At 43.5% G+C, this 22,325-nt stretch overlaps 1 protein-coding gene across 1 annotated transcript in view; it reads right to left on the bottom strand.

Moving 5' to 3' along the window:
• Nucleotides 1–22,325, bottom strand: part of TRABD2A (TraB domain containing 2A) — a gene marked incomplete at its 3' end in the record, with an annotated part of 84,003 nt that overhangs the window by 55,570 nt on the left and 6,108 nt on the right. Inside the window, 2 exon segments of the mRNA XM_081069734.1 lie at nucleotides 15,730–15,869; nucleotides 22,173–22,263. Coding sequence (XP_080925860.1) covers nucleotides 15,730–15,827 — 98 coding nt within the window. The 5' untranslated portion in view covers nucleotides 15,828–15,869; nucleotides 22,173–22,263.

Raw genomic sequence — 22,325 nt, 5'->3', positions numbered from 1 at the left:
GAAGTCAAGGATTTGAGAACTGACCTCTGGATGATACAACACTGAGGTCACTGGGAGCCTGGACAAGAAAAGTTTTGGTGTCATGTTGAGATGAGAGCCTGCCCGGTACCCATTCAGGAGAAAACGGGAAGAGAGGAAATAGGAGGACACACAACTAAGTAAGACACTGGCCATTTCCAGATAGAGAAACTGGGGCCTTGAGAGGTCTCATGGCTACTTAGGTGGGTCCAGGATTTGAAGCCAGGCTGGCTGGCGCCTGAGCCCTGGGTTTCAAACACCACATTATGAGGCCTTAACATGCAACAGACTGGAGATTCAGAATCATATCTTTTTCAATTAATACCTTAGTAATGCACTGTTGCTCAGGAGTGCTGCCTGACTCCGAATGGAGAAAGGTGTGTTCAGCTCCCCTTCCTGAGCCATGGTGACCTGCCCAGATAAGACCATACTGACATCTTTAAGTCCTCAGGCTGCCACCTTTTCCCATTCTCTGCTTTCAGAATAACACAATAGGGGTGGAAGAAGTCCACTTTTTTTTAAGCCAGTGGTTTTAAAGGATTTTTAAAGAAACAACCCTCGTCTTATAGAGCTTCTTCAATAAATGGAGTCCTATTCTGACCGAGCAGGGCATCCTGTCTCCCACTCTGCACCAGCAACTAACCCTGCTGGTCACTGACACTGCCCTGCCAGGCGGCCGGAAGAAGAGTCTTCAGGCCTTCTGATCAGGGAACTCGGACCTTGCCTCTGAACACGGGCAGGCCCCCAGGTAGCCGCACTGATCTTACAGGTGCAACTGCCCAGCCTCCCTCACACTGACATCCTCGGAGGAGGGCTGTTTGTCTCCACAAAAGAAAATAAATTGCTCTATTACCACATTTCTCTGTCACTGTGGCCACCACATGCTACTAGAGGAGGCCATGTATTTTAACATTATGATGATTTAAAAGAAATAAAACTTAACACTATTAACATGTCCCTTCTAAACCTTACTGCAACTGTCCTAAAAGAAAAAAACAATGGCCATGGATGATGGAGACACAAGAAGCTACAAGTTCTGTCAACTGAAACACTGGAGATTTTAACACAGACATGTGTAATCCATACAATGAAACAAAGAAGCACAATGACAACTTGTGTAATGCGGGCTAAGTCCCTAAGCTGCTGCACTCCTCAGGTCTTCCCATCCCAGCTTCCTGGAACCTGTGATAACTGCACTTTTCCAAGAGTACTCTTCAGCAGACCAATTAGAATGATACTGAAGTAAGTTGGCTTTAGTGTACCGTTTTCATTCAACAAATATTTAGTGAGCATCTATTATGGCCACACACTCTTCTAGGCACTAGGGATACAGCAGCAGTCCCTACCTTTATGATGATTACATATATTTTTGTTACAATAAACAAAACAAAAAATTTATCAGATGATAGTTCAGTACTGTAGACAAAACCAAATCAGGGAAAGCAGAGAGGAGGGCAGGCAGGCTGAGAAGTGGGGGTAAGGTCGACATAATCTTTAAAAAGTTATCAGGAAGGATCTCATTGAGAGATAGTTGAACAAAGACCAGGTGAAGTATGGGAGCAAGCATGTGGATATCTGGGAGAAGACACAGCAAATGTAAAAGAACAAAGGCAGGAATAGTAAAGAACTCGAGTTTTGTTTGAGTATTGATAAGGAAGCGGTGTGGTGCTCAGAAAAGGCTGCAGTGTCGGTGGATGGACTTTTCCGCTGAAACGTCTCTAAAGATTAAAGAGAGTTGAAAACCAATCCAGCTCTCAAGCCACAGTGCTTCCAGAAAGCTACAGTAAACGGCCGCATTGGATTGGAGGCTGGATTCCAGAGCTTCACCCTACAATCTCAAGAGCCCAACCCCCTGAGGGACCCACCCACAGCGCCCTACAACATGCAGGTCAAGCATACAGCCCTGCCACTGACTGACCTTCTGACGTCTGCAGGGGAGGGGACAGTTTGCCCACAGAACAGAACAGCGATTCTCAGGGGGCAAACTGTCCAGGGACCTGTCCGTGTCCCTACAACCCTATCAAGAGGTCTGTAAGGTCGGGACTATTTTCGTAACAATATTTTCCTGTTTCACTCTCATTCTCTCACTAGTGTACAAATACAATTTTCTAGAGGCTACAGGCATGTGACATCACTACTCTGACGGTTAATAGCACATGTGTTTGGTACTCTTCTATTTTACTAATATTTACATTAATCCACATAAATAAAAGTTCTTTGGAGACCTCAATACTTTTTTAAAGTGTAGAGGGGTCCTGAGACCAACCATTTTGAGAACTGGTAAATAAAAGACCCATGAAGACAGATTCGAGCGAAGGGAGCAAGACCTTGTTAAGACTCACTGGTCGTAGTATAATTACGAGTTGGTAATAGATTTTGTAAAAGTGAGACATTCTGCTTTCATACGAAAGGATGGACTTCCGCTTTGTGTAACTGAGCGCGCAGCGGCCACACCGCCCAGAGTGTGAAACTCTCCCCGATGCGGACTTCCCTCTCCAGCCCCCGCGCCTCCCGCCTTCCTGCGGGAGAGTCCGCGGCCCAGGCGCCTTGGCAACACGGTGCGGCTCTCCGGCCAGCTCCCAGCGCCAGGAGCCGCTCGGTTAGGTCACCCTCTCCTTTGCTGCGCTCAGGTCGATGACTAAAATTCAGAGCAGCCAAAGGTGGACGCGGCCCCGGGTGCTACGCAGGTGTCAGCGAAGATGGGCCGACCCTGAACTCCGGCACCGGCGTCCGAGGGCGCACGGGCCACCCGCAGGACAAGCCTAGGTTCACCCTCCCCAGTTCCAGGGATCCAGAGATAGGACCCACCGATACAAACACAAAATTCAGCTTCCACGGCGCACAGACTAGAGGGACTTGAGAACAACAGAAAATTCCGAGCGTAAGAAAATTGATCCGGAGAAGGAAACATTCATGTCCAAAGAGGTCCAGCCTCCGAGACGCGAGACTTGCCCTGTGTCCTCTTGGCTTCTGCTCCTCTAGGGCTGGTGGACCCGGGCAGTTCACTGGGCCCCCCTCGCCGCGATTGCCCTCCCCCGCACGACGCCGTAGCGAACAGCTAAGGAAGCCGGAGAGAACACGACGCTGTCAGACGTGGTCCTGCGCGAATGCGCTCTGTGAGCTGGAGCACAAAGGTCCCTCTCTGAGCCTCAGTTTCCCAGATCGGTAAAATAAGGGGAATGGCTTCGGCTCCACAAAATCCCTTCTAACTCAGGACTGAATCAGACGGAGGTGAACGCAAGCAGGGTTAACCAGTTGCAGGGTGTTCTCACCATTTCGATAAGAGCAGGAGAAATTAAACACTGGGGCAGAGAGAGGGGAACAAAGTTCCAAAGTATAGTAAATGTGCCCAAGTCCGGGACCCACACAGTCTTGGCCGATTCGTCCCCCAAATGTCCCCGACGCAGGCTGGCAAGAACCAGGAGACCTCGGCGAATCTCCCTTGGGCTGACCTAAGGCGAGGGCTGGGGGCCAGGGTCTCACGCGGCAGCAGGGCTGCGCTGCCTCCTAAGAGGGGCGCGGCGGAGTGCGTGAGCAAGGAAGCTCGGCCGTGGGACGTGGAGCCCCGCCCGCAGAGTCGGCTCTGGGACCGAGCGCGCGGTGCTCCGCGGGGTTCAGAAGGTAGCCATCCGGGAGGAGCCGGGAAGCCGCCCGCCCGCGCCGGACGCGCCTTACCTGGGGCTTGCGCTCGCGCCGCGCCGCGCTGCTGCGTCGGTGAGCTGGAGGCAGAGGGTGGGCTGGAGGCAGAGGGTGGGCTGGAGGCAGAGGGTGGGCTGGAGGCAGAGGGTGGGCTGGAGGCAGAGGGTGGGCTGGAGGCAGAGGGTGGGCTGGAGGCAGAGGGTGGGCTGCAGCAACCAGCTCAAGGGACTCATCCTCCTCACTGCGTCTCCCAGGCCTGGGCGCGGCTGCAAGGAGTCAGGCGACAGGGGCCGCCCGGCCAGGCTAGTCGGTGACCGCGACGCTGCAGACCGGCCGGGCGCCTGCCGGGGCTCGCAGGCTCGTGGCCCGCGTGCTCCCACTGCAGTTCGGGCGGCCACCTCCCGGCGGGGCCCCGCGAACCCGGCGGCGGCGACCACGTGGGACCCAGCCCGACCCCTCCCAAACCCTGCCGCTAGTCAGCCCTGCGCGGAGGCTGCTGCGGAGCCCGGACCCCAGATTCCCCCGCCCAAACCCTGCCAGGGCCGCCGGCCACCTAGGGAGCCCGAGAGAGCGGAAAAGTGAGGTTCCAGCACTTTCTAAGTTCAACCTAAAATCGTATTGGTTCTTGCCTTACGGCTGTGTTTATGCTGCCAATTCTGAAGGTGCCTCTTGACTGCGATAGACCAAAGAAATAAACGAAAGGCTATTTCTAAAGGAAAGTTCATTTAAACAAAATCGCATGACAGTTGTGTCTGTAAAAGAGGGGAATAGTCAAAATGTGTGCATTCGCTTCAAGTCCGGAACCACAAAAGCCGGCGCTCCACTAGGGCCCTCTTAAGGGATTTGGGGGAATAATATTAAGGGATGTGAACACCAAACACGAGAGGTTACTGCAAAGATTACATGAGGACATTTGTGGAAAGTACCTCGTTTGGTGCACATAGTAATCCTGCAAAACGCAGTCGCTCCCTTTCCACTCCAAACGACCCTTTAGTAAGAAAACATTATAGAAGCAGCTGTGGACAGCCTCTCGTGTCTCCCATCCAAGGCCAGTATTCTTTTCACACAGCAACCCAGCTCCAGGAAGAGCTGTTGTTCACAATCTTAGCTGTAGAGGGCGCAGCTCACTGGCCCATGTGGGCCCTGGCAACCGAGCTGGGTGTTAGCAGCAAGGGCGTTCCAACCACCTGAGCCACCAGGCCGCCCTGCCAGAATTCTTTTTACCACCTCTCTTTACAGCGCAGGCTTATGCGTGATTAACTCCTGAGTGGTGTTTAATGGAGCACTTGCAGCACGGCATCTTGTTTTAAATTCCTGTCCATTTTGAGACTCAGACACTGTGGAGGACAGAGGGGTGAAGAGTGGGGTTGTCCATATTTGCACGCAGTGGAAGTAGGCGTTTCCTGAGACCCCGAAGCCCATCCACAGTAATCCAGTACAGAAACCCTGGCTTTAACGAGCAAGGTTTTCAAGCATTGATTCCACCGGCATTAGGTTTCAGGTGTTATTGTGAAATCGCTAACTTTTCCTGTCCTACGTGGAAGTGAAGATTTGCTTTCTGGAATTGACTCTCCTGTCTTTAATTAACTCTCTACAGCCCAGCAGCAATCAGTAGTCCCCCAGTGGATCCAGAACGCAGCCTGTCCGGGATTTTCAAGGTGCCAGCGCTGCCACCTACTGGCAAAAACGTTCTCTCTGGCTGTGAGGTGAAAGTATCAACAACTCAAGAGGAAGTAATTAACTATTATTTCATACTCTTTTCCCCCACTCCAAGTGGCTAGAGAGAAGAGTGGGAGGAATAATTTCACAAAACATGACGAGTTTGTTAATTTTCTCATTTATATTTTGTTGATTTCTGCTTTTATGATTACTTTCCTTCTAGTTCCTAGTAACTTCTAGTTACTTCTCTCTTTTTCTAGCTTCTTAAGGTGGAATCTGAGATCTAACTTTGAATATGTCTTCTTCTCTAATGTAAGCATTTAAAGCTATAAATTTCCCTCCAAACACTGCTTTAGCTGCATCACACCAACTTTGAAAAGTTATATTTTCATTACCATTCAGTTGGGAAACTTTCTAAGTTCCCTGGTGATTTTTTTCTTTGACCATGGATAATGTAAATTTGTTTAATTTCCAAATTATGGATTTTTCTAGATATTGTTATTGATTTCTAATCTAATTCCACTGTACTCAGAGAACATCCTCTGTTTGATTTCAACCAGTTTAAATTTATTGGGACTTGTTTTATGGCCCAGGATATAGTCAGACACTGAGTTTGAAATGTCTAGTGCGTAGATAGCTTTGTTTGGTTGTAACATTTTTTCAAGTGGGGCTTCCTGCCTTAACCAGACCTACTCTTCAGTAGGACTTATTCTGTAAGACAGTGTTCAAACATTCAGTAGAATCACATCTACTCTATATACATGTCTGTCTCTACAGACATCCCTGAGTCCCCTGTCACTCCACAGTTCTGCCCCAGAGCTGCTGACAGGCAGGCTGGCATGGCCTGGTCCTCATTTGCCTTCTAAAGACATCTAGGCTGAAGGCTTTCCTGGCTTCCCCTTCCTGGTCAGGAAGGAAATGCTAACTGTCCCAGTAGCTCCCTCTTTGCCTATCTACAGAGTTTCTGTATTTAGTTCGGCTCCCTCACTTGAGTATTGTACTTGGTCCATACCTCTTGTGTCCCACTGCCAGAGGCCTAGATGTTTCTAAACCTTTTCCTACTCCTTTCTGTTTCTCCATGTATAGTTGATAACCTTGGCAACTTTCCTATGTCCTCCTACTCTAAATTCTTCCTCCGTGTCCCTACCAGGCTTTACACAAACCTGTAAAGCTTGTCCCCTTCATAGCAGTCACCTGAGAAAGTTATACCTGGAAGCCTTTTTGCTTTTTCTCAAAAATCAGATATTACTTCAAAAACAAAGGTTTCAGGGTCTGCAGAGGATTTTCCATGGCTTCTGCTGCACCTCTGTACCTTTGCCCTTCCTGGTATAGCTGACCTGCAGCTATCCAAGTCCTGAGTCACTTAACACACCACATTTCCCAAAATGGTCGGACAGCCCACATGTGGTGGGCACGCCCACTTGATCCTGGTATTCGTGCTTTTGTCTAATCCCCTCCCCTTGAGTATGAGCAGGACCTGTGACTTGCTTCTCACCAATGGATGTGGCAAAGGTGATTGGGATGCATGTGATTACTCATACATGATTATACAAGAGTGAAGTGCCTATTCTTGCTACCGTCTCTCCATTGCAGTTTTTGAAAAGTAAGTTGCCATGAGTCCCACAGCCATGAGAACCTGTCAGGGAACAAAGAGAAATGAAGTGACATTAAGGAAGTAAAATCCACCTCACTTGCTGGTTGATTGGATGTGGGAAAGAGGACAAATAAGAAACTTCTGGGAATTAATACCCAGAAAGGACCTCCAGACCATACCCTCTGGCCTCCACTTTGCAGCCACAGCTCTGTGACCACAGTGGTAAGAGGGGAGTGAACACCCACAAGACCCCAATTTCATAAGTGTTTCGATAGTCATTCATGCAGCAAGAGAAGTAGGGGAAAGTGGGAGCCAACCTCTTGGTTCCACCATACTTAGGAGCACCAACTTCTAGATCCCCCCAAAACTTGCTTACCGCAGCCTCCCCCTGACGTCTCTTGAACTTCCTGCCCTTCCAAACACCCTTGCTGGTCTTTAGTCTTGCCCAACTTTAACAAAGCCTTAACTGCCTCAAGCATTTTCCCTTTGGCCTGAGATTGGGAAAAAGCCAGACTGAGCTGGAGCTCTATCTTGTCTCTGCCTCTTATTAGCTCTGTGACCACAAGACTTCTCTTCATTTGCTTCATCTGCAAAATGGGAGTAATAACACTTGTCTTGCAGAGATATTGTAAAGATTAGATATCATGTAATAATATATAAGGAGGCAAGTAAAATATATAAAATTAAAAGTATTAGATAATACCCAGGATATAGAAAACCTCCTAATTTTAGAAAAGGAGAGAAAGAAAAACAACATCAGCCTAGTTAGAAAGTCTGCAAAGATCATGAAAAAGTGAAAGAAAGGAAAGGAGAGAGAAAAGAAGGGAGGAAGAAAAAGAGGGAGGGAAGGAAAAGAGAAAGAGAGAGAGAAGGAAAAATACAATAGTCAATAGATAATGAATAGATCCTCTCTAGCTAATCAAATAAAAATAAATTACTTCTGGAGATGGATGGTGGTGACCTTGCACAGCAATATGAATGTACTTATTGCCACTTAACCGTACACTTAAAAATGATTAAAATGATAAATTTTACGTATATTTTACCACAGCTTTTTAATTTTTCTTTTAACAAAGCAAAATAAAGCAAGTTAGGTGCAGTTTTCACCTCCCAAATTGGCAAAAATAAAAGCATGGAAATATTCAACAGGAATGTAAAGGCTTTTTCTAAGGTTATTAGGCAACATTTAAAAATTTACATTCCCTTTGACCTAGAAATTGCAGTGTAGGATTCTGTCCTAAGAAATATTGACACATCTGTGCAAATACATACCGACCACAGTTTGGGAATCACCGAGCTGGGTTCACTGCAGCATTATAATAGTGATAAACTTCAACAGTTCATCTGATGAAAAGTTATGTGGCCATTTGAATAAATGAGGTACATCTTTATGTCCTGGAATGGAAAGGACACACATCAAACTGATGACCTCTCCTCTGGGGAGAAAGTGGGATTAATGCGGGGGAGGGGAAGGAAGGAAAGGGTCTCTCAGTTTTTACTCACTATGCTTCTGTATTGCTGGATTGTTGTTTTTTTAATAACAAGCACACCTTTTATAATTTCTTTATAAGGAATGATTGTTTTAAACTGAATGCCTTTTGAGCACGTGCAGTTGGGAGTGTGCCTTACGCGTCAAAACCTAATGATCTACTCATTCTTCCTACCAGCTACAGAGCTCTCCGCAATGTGGCCTATTTGCCATTGTCCGTGATCATGAATAATACTGCAGGGAATCATGCAGTGAAGAAAAATCAGAGCTGAAGAAATGTCAGGATTATCTTTCTTGTTATTCTGACTTGTTTGTCAGAAGCAGTGGCCTGAGCTGCTGGCCTGGCCAGTTCTTTCCAAGAGATGCAGCATGCTGCCAGCACCCCCCAGCCATCTCTCCGTTGTCTGGCTGCCATGATCCCCATCTGGCCCCCTGAGACCCCACCAGCCTTTGTAACGCTGCCCTGGCAGCTGGCATCTAATATTTGTATAACAGAGGGAGAAGCTTCTCTGTTCCTGCTTCTCCTATTCCCTGCCAGAGGTCCGCTGTTTCTCGAGATAGCAGGTTCTTTTTGCCCCATGAAGGGCAATCGATATGGGCCCCATCCTCATGTTAGTAGCCTAATGTTAGTAGCCTTAGTGAGGGAGAATCTCTGCCCAGATCCCCTCGCACCTGCGGACCACAAGCCGTCCTCGCCAGGGGAGCTGAGATCTGCTTTCCTTCTTCCTAAAGATGCTATGAAACTTGCTTGTGGGCCCAGAATTCCAGCCTAAGCAGCGGCTTCTCTCCAAGTGTGCATGGACATACTTATTCCAAGGACAGATCTATGTCTACAGAGAAAAATATGTTCTGTTTAATTTTTATTAAATTTATTGGAGTGACATTGGTTAGTAAAATGATACCATGTTTCCCCGAAAGTAGGACCTAACCAGAAAATAAGCCCTAGCATGATTTTTCGGAATGACATCCCCTGAACATAAGCCCTAATACGTCTTTTGGAGCAAAAATTAATATAAGACCCGGTCTTATTTTTGCGGAAACATGGTATAGGTTTCAAGCATACATTTCTATAATGCATCACCTATATCTCACATTGTGTGCTCACCACCCAGAGTCAGTTCTCTTTCCATCACCATATATTTGACTTCCTTTACTCTTTTCTACCATCCCCCCTCCTCCTTACCCTCTGGTAACCACTATACTGTTGTCTGTGTCTATGAGTTTTTGTTTCTTTGTTTGTTTGTCTTGTTCCTTTGTTGCTTTCAGTTTTATACACCACATATCAGTGAAGTCGTATGATTCTCGACTTTTTCTGTCTGACTTATTTTGCTTAGCATAATAATCTCAGATCAATCCATGTCGCAAATGGCAGTATGTCATCTTTTCTTTTGGCCAAGTAATATTCCATTGTATGTGTGTAGCACATCTTCCTTACCTAATATCTATCGAAGGACACTTTGGTTGTTTCCACGTCTTGGCCACCGTGCATAATGCTGCAATGAACATAGGGGTACATATATCTTCACAGATAAATGTAAGAAAAATATCCAGTCTCCCAAAAATGAGGCATCAGTAAAATTATTTTTTCCAGTTGGTCCTTGTACACATACATGTACAACTTTTTAAAATACATTTTGAAATTCACACTTGCTATTTTTCCATAAAATAACTGCCATGGACATGCCAGTCACTCAGTGTCGCCATCTATCAGGAGTCACCCTGTCCTTGTTTAGGGGAGCAGAGCTAGCATAGGGAGGTTAAGTCACTTGCCCAAGGTCATGCATCTAGTAGGTGCTGGATTCAAACTCACACACTCTAACCTCAGAATCCAGACTTTCACCCACTTCCCTATACTACCTCATCTCGTTACCAGCTTACATTTTCATAAAAAGGAGATATATTTACTTACATTTTTTAATATGAAGATTTTTAAAACACACACAAAAGAAGGATAAAGAGTACAATGAACCTGCGCACACATGTTACACAGCTTTTGAAGGACCTGTTAACATACCCAGAACCAGTGTTCCATGGAACAGTTTGGGAATCTTAGACCGAGATCAATGTGAATAGCTCCTCCAGAACTTAATTAGGAGAACATGGGAAGGACCATCGAGGCCCAGGAGAAAGCAGACCAGACACACAGGGGATGCAGACAATATATAAGAGCGGAGCATGGGAGTCATGAAAACCAGGAGGAATGGGAAAGAAACTGAATTCCTGGGGGCCCATTGGCAGCAGACAGTGTCAGCCCTTCAGTACTGTCTCAGCTACAGAGAGCCACCTCACCTTTCTGATGGCTGTCTCAGCCCATCTCAGTACAACGCTATCTCCAGAGTTCCCCTGGGTATCATGGAAACTGAGGCTGTCACAGCTTGACTTCTCTTCCTAATCTCACTTCCTTCCTCCCCTTCAACAGTAGTTTATCCAAGGCCACTCCTTAATAACCATCCTGGGGGCCGGCCTGGTGGCTCAGGCAGTTGGAGCTCCGTGCTCCTAATGCAGAAGGCTGCAGGTTCAATTCCCACATGGGCCAGTGGGCTCTCAACCACAAAGTTGCCGGGCTCAGCGTCTTGCAACTAAGATTGAACACGGCACTTTGAGCTGAGCTGCCTCCTGGATGGCTCAGTTGGTTGGAGCGCCAGCTCTCAACCACAAGGTTGCCAGTTCGATTCCTCGAGTCCCACAAGGGATGGTGGGCTGCACCCCCTGCAACTAAGATTGAACAGGGCATCTTGAGCTGAGCTGCCGCTGAGCTCCCAGATGGCTCAGTTCGTTGGAGCGCATCCTCTCAACCACAAGGTTGCCAGTTTGACTCCCACAAGAGGTGATGGGCTGCGCCCCCTGCAACTAACAACGGCAACTGGAGTTGGAGCTGAGCTGTGCCCTCCACAACTAAGATTGAAAAGACAACAACTTGACTTGGAAAAGTCCTGGAAGTACACACTGTTCCCCAATAAAATCTTAAAAATAAATAACCATCCTAAATATTAAACCATCTCAAAGTCTGCTTCCCTGGAAACCCAACCTGCGACACCTCCTTTCCCTTAAAGAAGTCCCAGTGAGTCTCTCTGTTCCTTGCAATCCAAAGAGCATAATTAACAGTCACCCAGTGAGTCACCACCATAATGGGGCTCGGATGACTACTGGACCCCATGTTTGCAGAAAACATACAGACATCAGGATAGGAGCAAGACAAAGCAAATTGAAGATTCTTATACTGCATGTGTCCAGGGAATATGATCCATATTTGGGAGGGAAATGCAACTTTCTTTATTTCTCTGGGAGGGCTTGGGAGCCCACTCTAGCAGACCGGGAGTGGGTGAGCCAATTAAAGGTAACTCAGTCTCTTACTGCATAAAGCAGTGTTCGGTCTTCATTGAGCTCCTCCTAGGAGAAATGCTCAGTCTTTAGGAGTTCCTTCTTTTTTCCTTCTCCCCAAGGAGGTCCAAGGACCAGGGACTAACCTGCCTCTATCTGTGCTATACCTGCCTCTGAAGCACCTGCTGTTGTCACTCAGGGTCTGTTTTCTTGGTTGACCTCCTGACTTTGCAGATTACCTGAGATCTACTGCCACTTTCCCTACATCTCGGGGGCCCTCTTCACGGGGCCAGATCACTCCTGCAGTGGTGACACCCTCACCCCTTCAAACTTCTCAGCCAACCTTGGGCCCCAGAGGTATCTCTGGATGCCAGGAGCAGGTCATGGGGAACTGGGCACTTTCTAAGCCCAGCCTGGCTCATCTCTGTGATGGTGCTTTTTCTTTTAATATTCATATCTTATTTTTCTAAATGTCAGAGTTCTCGGTCAGACTTGAAAACACTTTAAAACAAGTCTTTGGCAACCTCCAAATTATTCTTGGTGACCTTGATATCTCTCTGGCCATAATCTTGAGACCAGAAGGGCCTACAAAAAGTCACCTTTTGTGATTTTTTTTTGATGTATCATCTTGGCTAGGCTATAATCTCCAGCTACTTACACATTATATTACACACACACACACACACACACACACACACACACACACACACACACATCAGGAGGTAGGATAAATGTTGTGGAAGAATTATCAAGCTGGGTATGGCTCTGGACACATAAGGAGAGACATTTAGTACAGAGCCTAGCACATTGTGTTAGTTATTTCTGTTAACGTCACTATGTCACCCAAGCTAGCTGGAGACCTCTCTCTGTCACCCACTATGTCCCATCCACCACTGCTTATTTTCTATGGTGATTAATTCTCAAATTCTTCAGCTTTTTATCCCCACTGACACTCTGTGAGACTGACGCTCATTATCACTTACCTGTATCATAGCAATAATCTCCTACCCTCCCTGCATCCATCAAATCCATTGACATCGTGACAATAGCAAACACGTGCACAGCCGTCACTATGTGCCAGATGCTGTTCTAAGCACTTTGCAACCACAGGAAGTGCATACTATTGTCATCACCATTTTACAGATGAGGACACTAATGCCTAGAGGAGCTAAGTGTAGACCAGCCTCTGCTCCCCTTCTTTGCCTCCTTTCTTGTTCCACCATACCTCACTTCTGTTGAGATTTACACCAACATGACTTCACCAACTCTGTCATTCAGGACATGAGATCTAGGGCAAATTCCTTCAGTTCTTAGTTTGGACTGCCATAAGAAAACATAGACTTGGGTGGTTTAAACACAGAAATTTATTTCTCATAGTTCTGGAGGCTGGGAAATCCAAGATCAAGGTTTCAGCTCTTGGTGAGGCCCTCTTCTTGGCTTACCGACTGCCGCCTTCTCACTGCATGCTCAACATGGTCTTTCCTCTGCGTGCGTGTGGAGGAGACAGAGCTCTCATGTCTCTTCCTCTTCTTGCAAGGGCACTAATCCCATCAAACGAGCTCCACCCTCATCTAAACCATCAAACGAGCTCCACCCTCATCCCAATAGCCCCACCATCTAATACCATCACATGGGGAGTTAGGGCTTCACCATATGTATTTTCAGGGACACAAACATTCAGCCCATAACAAGCTCCCTTTGTTTCTACAGCAATAAATAGGGCTAATAATACTTCCTCCCAGACTTGTCATAAGAGCTCAACAACCTGGTAGTAGTTGCAGTTACTGAGATAGCACAAGCAAAACCTATAAGACCAAGCCGGCCACATAGTTAAAGATCCCATAAATGTCAGCTATGATTACGAGTGGCATTACGCATTCCTTAACTCAGCTCAACATCCACAGACACGTGGATCAGCTAACACCACCACTGCATCTGGTGGAGACTTGTCCTGTTATACCTATCACACATCACAACATCTATCGATATGTCCATTTCCCATTACAGACCACAAACATCTCAAGTCACAAGGTCACACAAGCCAAGACACCTTGGAATTCCTCGTACCTGGCCTAGTGTCCAGCATCTGATAGGCACCCAGGAAATGCTTGTTAAATAAATATATGAACAAATGAAAGAATGAACCAGGTCAAGTGAAACTCAGACTCCCAGGTGAGAACTCCCTGGTTTACTCAACTGGTCACAATATTGTTACGTTCTTTGGGGACAGAATTCCTATGTTTGTATCAGTTCACAGAGAGCTAAAAGTCAGAGTTCCTATTCTGGACCAAATTCAGGACCTGCACTGTCATCTGATTTAAATGTTAATGGGTGTGATGGGATGAATTGTGCCCCCCCCCCCAAAATCGTGTTACAGTGCTAACTCCCAACACCTCAAAATGTAACTATATTTGGAGATAAGCTCTTTAAAGTGGTGATTGAGTTAAAATACAGCTGTTAAGGTGGGTCCATACTCCAGGCTGACTGCTGTCCTTGTAAGAAGAGGAGATTTGGACACAGAAAGGCATCAGGGATGTGCGTGCACAGCACAACCATGTAAGGACACAGCAAGAAGGCGACCATCTGCAAGCCAAGGAGACAGGCTCCTGAAGAAATGAAACCTGCTGACACCTTGATTTTGGAGTTCTAGCCTCCAGAGCTGTGAAAAATAAATTTCTGTTGTTTAAGCCCCCCAGCCTGTGTTACTTTTGTTATGCAGCCCAAGTCAACTAATAATACTGAGGGCAAGGCCTCGTCCCTGCCCCTTCCACTTCTGGAAAGCTTCCCCCAACTTCCTGGCAAACCTTTTCCAATCAATTCTGGATATTTTTTCTTTTCTTAATTTCAGAACTCGGACATTTTTCCCCACCCATCATCACCATCTTCAAAACGACGCTGTCCTTTAACATTTCCAGAAACCTCTTTGGAAACATTAACATTAATCTCGGGAGCATTTATTGGGTGGCCTGAAATGATAACAATAGAACAATACTGAGACTAGCTTAGAAAATATTATAGTGGAGTAGTAGCACAGTGTAGGGAAATTATAAAAATAAATCCAAGTAGTTGAATGGCTCCCCTTATAGAATACATCTCACCTACAAAATGCTTTCACATGCTTGTCTCACTGATCCTTGTGACAGCTCAGTTGTATCCCCATGTCTCAGATGACGAACTTCAAGTTCAGAGATGTGAAGCGACTGCTGGGGGCTCAGGGCTGGTAGGTAATGGTGCCAGCATGTTGACCCAGTTCCCCTGGTCAGCTCCCCTGACCCTATGAGCTATCCAAGGTGCTTTATAAATATGTCTACACTTTCATTAGAAAAGGGGGCTTTGCCTGAGAGCAGTCACTACCACACTCCTTCCTAGAGATGCAATGATAGTAAGTCAAACCCTTGTTGTACTAGGCTGTTGTAAATTAGTACGCCCTCTCCAGTGAGCTGGTGATTGTCTTTTCATAAGGCTTAACTGGAGCGAAGCATAGAAATTTGGCTCCAAGCCAAAGAGAAACATATTGCATAAAAGAGAAAAAGAATACGAATTCTGAAATGAGCAAATTAACTGAAAATAACATGGCAATTTTGCATAGTCTTTAAGGAAGGATAAAAAATGTAGTATGCAGGAGCCATTTAATTTTATGCAAATTAAATAGAAGTCAGAAATGAATGAAAATTGGTGCAAACTACAAAAAATAACTAAAGAAACACTGAGAACGTGTCCTACACAGACACTGCACAGGTTTTGTTTGTTTTAATTCATTTGCAGCAGTTTATAGTGGTCCTTTCCATAGACCCAGGCAAGAGAGACTGGCACATTAGAGGACTTCCCTCCATATACAAGCATCATGCAAGCCCAGGGCACAGGCTTCCTCGGCTCCGTATCCTGGAAGCAAGGGGTTCAAGGGGTGACTGCACCTCAATGACAGAGAGGTCTGTGGGCTGTACCACTGCCAGCACCAACAATTACATGCTTCGGTGTTTAGGGGTGGTTGGAGGGATAAAGCACTTACCTAAGCACTTCTGTACTCAAACCTTCTCTCCCATAGATACTTGCATAACCAGCATCCCCAGTAGTACCAGGTGGCCATGTGCTTCCTCCTTTTTCCATTGCAGTCTGTACCTCCAAAAATTAGCGCAGGAATTCCTGTAGCTACAGGAATTATTAATACTTACAGATCAGCACAGTATGCCCAACAGTTGTATAAGACAGCTGAGGGCCATTTTGCAATCATAAATAGCTCATATTATTCTTTAATTTGTGTGCCGGTCAGTCTAAACATAACACATATGAAGCAAAATACAGATTATTTACATTGGCGATGAGATAGACATTGAATGTGAGAATTGCAAAGATTTTAATTTTTCTAAAATCATTCATTGAATTTAATCACATCTACAAAACGTTTAAATACTTTGTTTTTAAATAATGGGGGTTTATACTTTTGAAATTCACTAATATTTACATTTTGCTTTAGAATAATAATGTTAATATTTTAGAAGAAAATTTCTTTTTCAAAATGTGAAATCTATTTTAACAGTTTTGTGTTTTACATAATTGAATTCACATTTTTTATGAAAATACCGTTGATCCCCGTTATTCATAGATGCCATAGTCGAGAATTTGCCTACTTACTGAAATTTACTTGTAACCCTATAATCAATAGTCACAGGGATTTTGTGGTCATTTGAGGACATGCACAAAGTGCCAAAACATTTGAGTCCCAACACACATTCCCAGCTGAGGCCAAACAACGCAGCGTTCTATCTTCCATTTCAGATCTCATGCTGCAAACAAGCGTCCTTTTGCAGTCTATTTCATACCTTGTTTTTCTCACTTTTATCAGTGATTTCACTGTTTAAAATGGCCCCAAGCATAGTGAAAAATGCTATTTAGAGTTCCTAAGTACAAAAAGACTGTGATGTGCCTTACAGAGAAAATGCATTTGTTAGATAAGCTTTGTTCAGGCATTTTATAATGTTGGTTGTATGATTTCAGTGTTAATGAACCAACAATATATGCGAAGTAAGGTGTCTTTCAACTTTCAATAGAAACACACATAGAACAAGGTTATGTATTGACCAGCCGAAGAAAAGGTTGTGACCAAAGGCTCACAGGAACCTAATTTTGTATTTCCCCTAGGAACAATGGTTTAGTATTTGTTAATTCAGCATTGCTAGGGACTTTATAGAACATAACTACCCTAAATAACAAAAATCGACCGTATAATCAAATTCTGTACACTTTAAATACAATTACACTTTATTTTTTTAATTGTTTAGATCATTACTATTCATAGAACTGGTTATGTGAAAATATTGATAACAACACAATTAGTAATTATGCTTAAGTGAAAGCAAAAAAAAATTGTGGAATAAATTTCCAATAATTTATGAATCACGTATGTCTTTATCGTTCTTTCAAACATTCCCAACCCATCAACAGAACACCCAGACCTGCAGAATATTTACAAAATTCAGTCATCTGTGATATTTTGCCCACTTTTGCTCATACAAAAACTATCTCTTTTCACATTTTTTAAATGTGTTATGAAATTGTATCTGTTATGCAGAAGGTTAGAATGTATTTCATTTAACACTATGCTCGCTAGCTTTATAACTTAAATATTTAGACATGCACTATATGAATCTCCATTTGTACTCTTGTCCTGGGCCCCGCAAACATTAGGGGGAGTAGTCTGTGATAGCAAACTGCTGAAAACAATGTCAATGTAGATCAATATGGTATTGATTAAATAATATGTGATACGTCTGTATAATAGAATCACATGCAGCCTTTAAGAAGAAAAAGAAAACATGGTGGACTTGGAGCTGAATGGCTAGGATTCAAATCCTGTCTCTACCTACTAGATGTGTGACCGTAAGTTATTTAACCTCTCTGTGTCTCAGTTTCTTCATCTGTAAAGAGGGAAGTACTAGTACTTTGCTGATAGGATTGTTGTGTGATTAGAGTCAATACGTGTAAAGTGCTTAGAACCGTAATGGATACAGAGTAATTCCGTATTTCCCTGAAAATAAGACCTAGCCGGACAATCAGCTCTAATGCATCTTTTGGAGCAAAAATTAATATAAGACCAGGTATTATATTATATTATATTATACCCAGTATTATACTATATTATATTATATTATATCTGGTATTACATTATATTATATTATATTATATCTGGTATTACATTATATTATATTATATTATATTATATTATATTATATTATATTATATTATATTATATATTACATTATATTATACCTGATCTTATAGTAAAATAAGACCAGGTCTCATATTCATTTTTGCTCCAAAAGATACATTAGAGCTAATTGTCCAGCTAGGTCTTATTTTCGGGGAAACACGGTTGTATATAAATTTAGCTATCAGTATTACTATGTTCATTATTTGCACTGATATGATACAATCTCCAAGATCTAGTAAGAAAAAAGTACAGTGCAGAGTGTATATTCATACACTACCATTTTTAAAAATAAATTTTAAAAAATGTCTATATACATACATGCTTGCATAGCATATATGCTTTCAAGCACATATATTTGAAAGAAAACACAAGAAATTGGCAATAGTGATTGCTTCCAGGAAGGGAAATGGGAGATCTGGGGCTTGGAGGTACGTGAGAGATTTTACACTGTATGTTCCAGTTACTCTGCATAACAAATCACCCTGAAAAAATCTCAGTGGCTTAAAACGACAATCATGTATAAGATTCACAGTTGCTGTGGGCTAGGAAACCTGACAGAGCCCAACAGAAGTGGTTCATCCCCACTCCATGATGTCTGTGGTCTTTACTCTCTCATTGCTTTTATTTCATTTGGTCACTATCTTAGGTTGATTTTTCAGGTCTGTGTCCCCCCCTAGACTGTATGAGCCTTCAGAACAGGAACCTCAGCTTATTCATCTCTGTATCACTAGCAGGGCATAACATAGGCACTCAGAAAAATCTTGGTGGAGGAATAAAGAAGGACAAATACATGTCCTCATTTTCCCCAGAGTCCTTTTATTCTTAATTTCCTAATCCCAGGTATTCCCCCCACCTCTTCATTGGCTAATAGCATGCCACAGAGATTGACATTGCAACCCTAGAAATAAAGCCTTATTTGTTCTTAGGTAGACACATCTTATATCTGAGCAACTTTTCCAAGAATTTTATCAACTTAGAGCACTAGTGCTATAGACTGAATGTTTGTGTCCCCCAGAATTCATGTATTGAAATCCTGACCCTGAAAGTGATGGTGTTAGGAGGTGGGGCCTTTGGGAGGTGATTAGGTCATAAGGGTGGAGCCCTCCTGAATGAGATTGATGCCCTGTAAAAGAAACCTCAGAGAGCAACCTAGGCCTTCCACCAACTGAGAATGCAGTGAGAAGATAGTCATCTACGAACCAGGAAGCAGGTCCTCACCAGACACTGAATCTGTCTGCACCTTATCTTGGAATTCCCAGCCTCTGGAACCCTGAGAGATAAGTTTCTGTTTATAAGACCCTCAGTCTAGAACATTCTGTTATAGTAGCCCGAACAGACTAAGACAACTGGGATAGAAAATATAGGACTGCAGCCCATTGGCAAGCACGATTCAGAGAGCAGACTTCACATATACATCAGGGGCAGGAAACCTAAGACCTCCAGGCTTTCTATTGAAGTAGACACAAGCAGGGAGGGAAGAATGATATTCATTTGGGAAAAGTATGCTTCTTAACATTGATATGAAAGAAAAACACAGAAGACAGACTATTCTGTCAAAAGACACAAGTAGTAGTGGCTAACACAAAAACTCCACTGAGGAAGCGAATTATCTTTGGGGAAAGAGCTCCATCAGTTACATATGGTAGAAAAAGAGGGCTGTAAACCTCCTTTCAGCAAGAACTTTTCAGCAAAAAAGAAGTACATTGTTCTGCTGGAGAGAAAGAAGGAAGTTGGTATTTCTCAGAGGGTTGAATGAAGAGAGGAAGGAGTGAATCAGAAAAGAAAAAGAGATAGTGAGACAGTATGGGTTTGGGGCTACCTAGGAGAACCACAAAGGGTAGATCACCCAAGGCACAAAAAGGGATTTTAGGACCAAAGATGTGTCATTAAAAATATCGATTTACCCCTCCCCTTAACTCACAAACCTTTAGTAAAAGTTGTGCTACAAACACACCAATCTTAAGTTGCTTTGAAGAAGAGAGTCAAGACCAAGGATTTGCTATGTTTGGGTATGCACCAATATGGAGACACAACAATTCAGAGAAACCAGAAGTAACCATAAGAACAGACTATTTCTGAAAATTCAGAGTAACCATGATCATGGGAGTGCATCAAATAGGAGCTGTAATCATTCTTATCTAGATCTTTGTCAGATCCCAGAGGACATCTGGGTTACATAAAAATTTCAGAAACATCTGTCTGGTGGAGGTGAAAGGAGAATTTAGAAGTTAACGGGATGATTTCTGAATAACATGCTAAGGCACTGATTGAAATGCCCCATTACAGCAGTGTTTAAACTGTTGGTCACAACCAATTAGTGGCTCATAAACAAATTGGCAGGTCACAATCAATATTTTTAACAAAATAATAAAATGGAAAGGAATAGCTCAACACCACTAGCCATAGGGAAATGAAATTAAAACCTTGATGAAATATGACTCTACATCTATTAGAACAGCTAAAATTAAAGATAGTGACAACACCAAATACTGGTGAGGATACTAAGAAACTGGAAATCTTACACATTACAGGTGGGAATATAAAATATATGGCCACTCTGAAAAACTGTTTGGCAATTACTTATAAAACAAACACACACTTACCATATAACTCAGCAATCACTCCGCTGGACATTTATCCCAGAGAAATGAAAAGTTATGTGCACAGACAGAAAAAAAATGTACAAAAATGTTCACAGCTGCATTATTTTTAATAGCTAAAAGCCAGAAATAGTCAAAATGACCTTCAATAGGTGGTACATTCATACCATGGAAATATTCAGAAATAAAACTGAATGAACTACTGGTACACTCAACAACTTGAATAGATCTCAAGAGTATTATGCTGAATGGGAAAAGCTAATTTCAGACAAAATTTTAGAGATAGAGAACAGAATAGTGGTTGCCGGGGGTTCTGGGTGGGGGTTCTGGGTAGGTGAGTCTCTAAAGGAATTCCCTTTGTGGCGATAGGGTAGGTCTGTATCTCGATTGTGGTGGTTGTACAACTTTATACATGTGATAAAATTGCATAGAACTATACATACATGCACACATGCACATACACACACACGTGCACATAATAATTGGTGAAATCTGGAAATGTTTTATAGATTGGTATAGAATGGTTTATAGTATGTCAGTTTCCTGACATTGGATACATTCTCCTGATTTGGATACTGCGTTATAGTTATGTACGATGTCACCACTGAGTACACAGGGGACCTCAATGTACTTTCTTTGCAACTTCTTTTGAATCTGTATTTCAAAATAAAGAGGTTTTAAAAATGATAAGGAATAGAACAAAGAAGATTAGAGTGCACCACTCACTGTAAGACAGTATTGTTCTGGTGAAACTTTTGTTTCATTTTTGTATGTTCATGTGAGCACTGAGTCACAACGTGAAATGTATTTTTAATGTACTTCTTTGGTGGAGGGGTAAGGGGCAGGAATGGTGATCAAGGTCAAAAACAATGAAAACCACTACTTTATAGCAAGCTTGGAAAACTCAGACCTAGAAGAGCCAGGTAGACAGTGTGAAGAAGTAAAACAGGCTTGGTTCATTAACCTTTCACTGTGTTAATTGATTTCAAGTTTGTTCTCCAAAATGTGTCAAAACTCCACAGAAAATAATTATAGTATTTATATTTTTAAGTAAATACAGTCAAGGTGCTACATTTTATTAAAATAATTACTTTAAAGTATAAAAATTTCCTATTGTTATTCATTCTTGAAAAACACAAAAAATATAGAAAAACGTACATCTGCTTTCCTACACTTCCTTTCTGGAACACTAAGCTTGCGGGGTAAAGTTGAAAGCCGCTGTCAGCGGCATGGAAATATCATTCGACTGCAGATGAACGTTGGAGTGAAAATGTTAAGATTGTCATCACTCATCTTTCCCATATGCCCGTCATAGCTCTTACCATGGCAGGTTTCAAAATGATGTAAATATTCTTTACTTCCACAAATGAACATGCTCTTTCTTAATTTTTTTGGAATCATATGGTACCCTTGATCCAGCCGTTTTCCCCTCTTTTGATAGTGAATTCATTTATCTATTGCTGAGTAACAAATGTCTCCAAACCTTAGCAACATAAAACAAGTATTTATTATCTCAGTTTCTGGGAACGACTTAGCTAGGTGGTTCTGGCGCAGGGTCTCCCAGGAGATTGCGGTGGAAATGTCAGCCAGAGCTGCAACCATCTGAAGACTCAAATGGGGCAGAGGATCCACGGCTGAGCTCACCTCTTGACAAATTCAGCTCCTCACTGGCTGTTGGCCAGAGACTTGACCTCCTCACCACATGGGCCTCTCCGTAGAACTGTTCCCATGGCAGCTGGCATCCCCCAGAACAAGAGATGTAAGAGAAAGAGAGAAAAAGCCAGGCACCAAAATGGA

This window comes from Rhinolophus hipposideros (genome assembly GCF_964194185.1).
Source record: "Rhinolophus hipposideros genome assembly, chromosome: 12".
NCBI classification, from domain to species: domain Eukaryota; kingdom Metazoa; phylum Chordata; class Mammalia; order Chiroptera; family Rhinolophidae; genus Rhinolophus; species Rhinolophus hipposideros.
The sequence above is the reverse complement of the archived record's forward strand: the minus strand, read 5'-3'. Positions and strand labels throughout refer to the sequence as shown.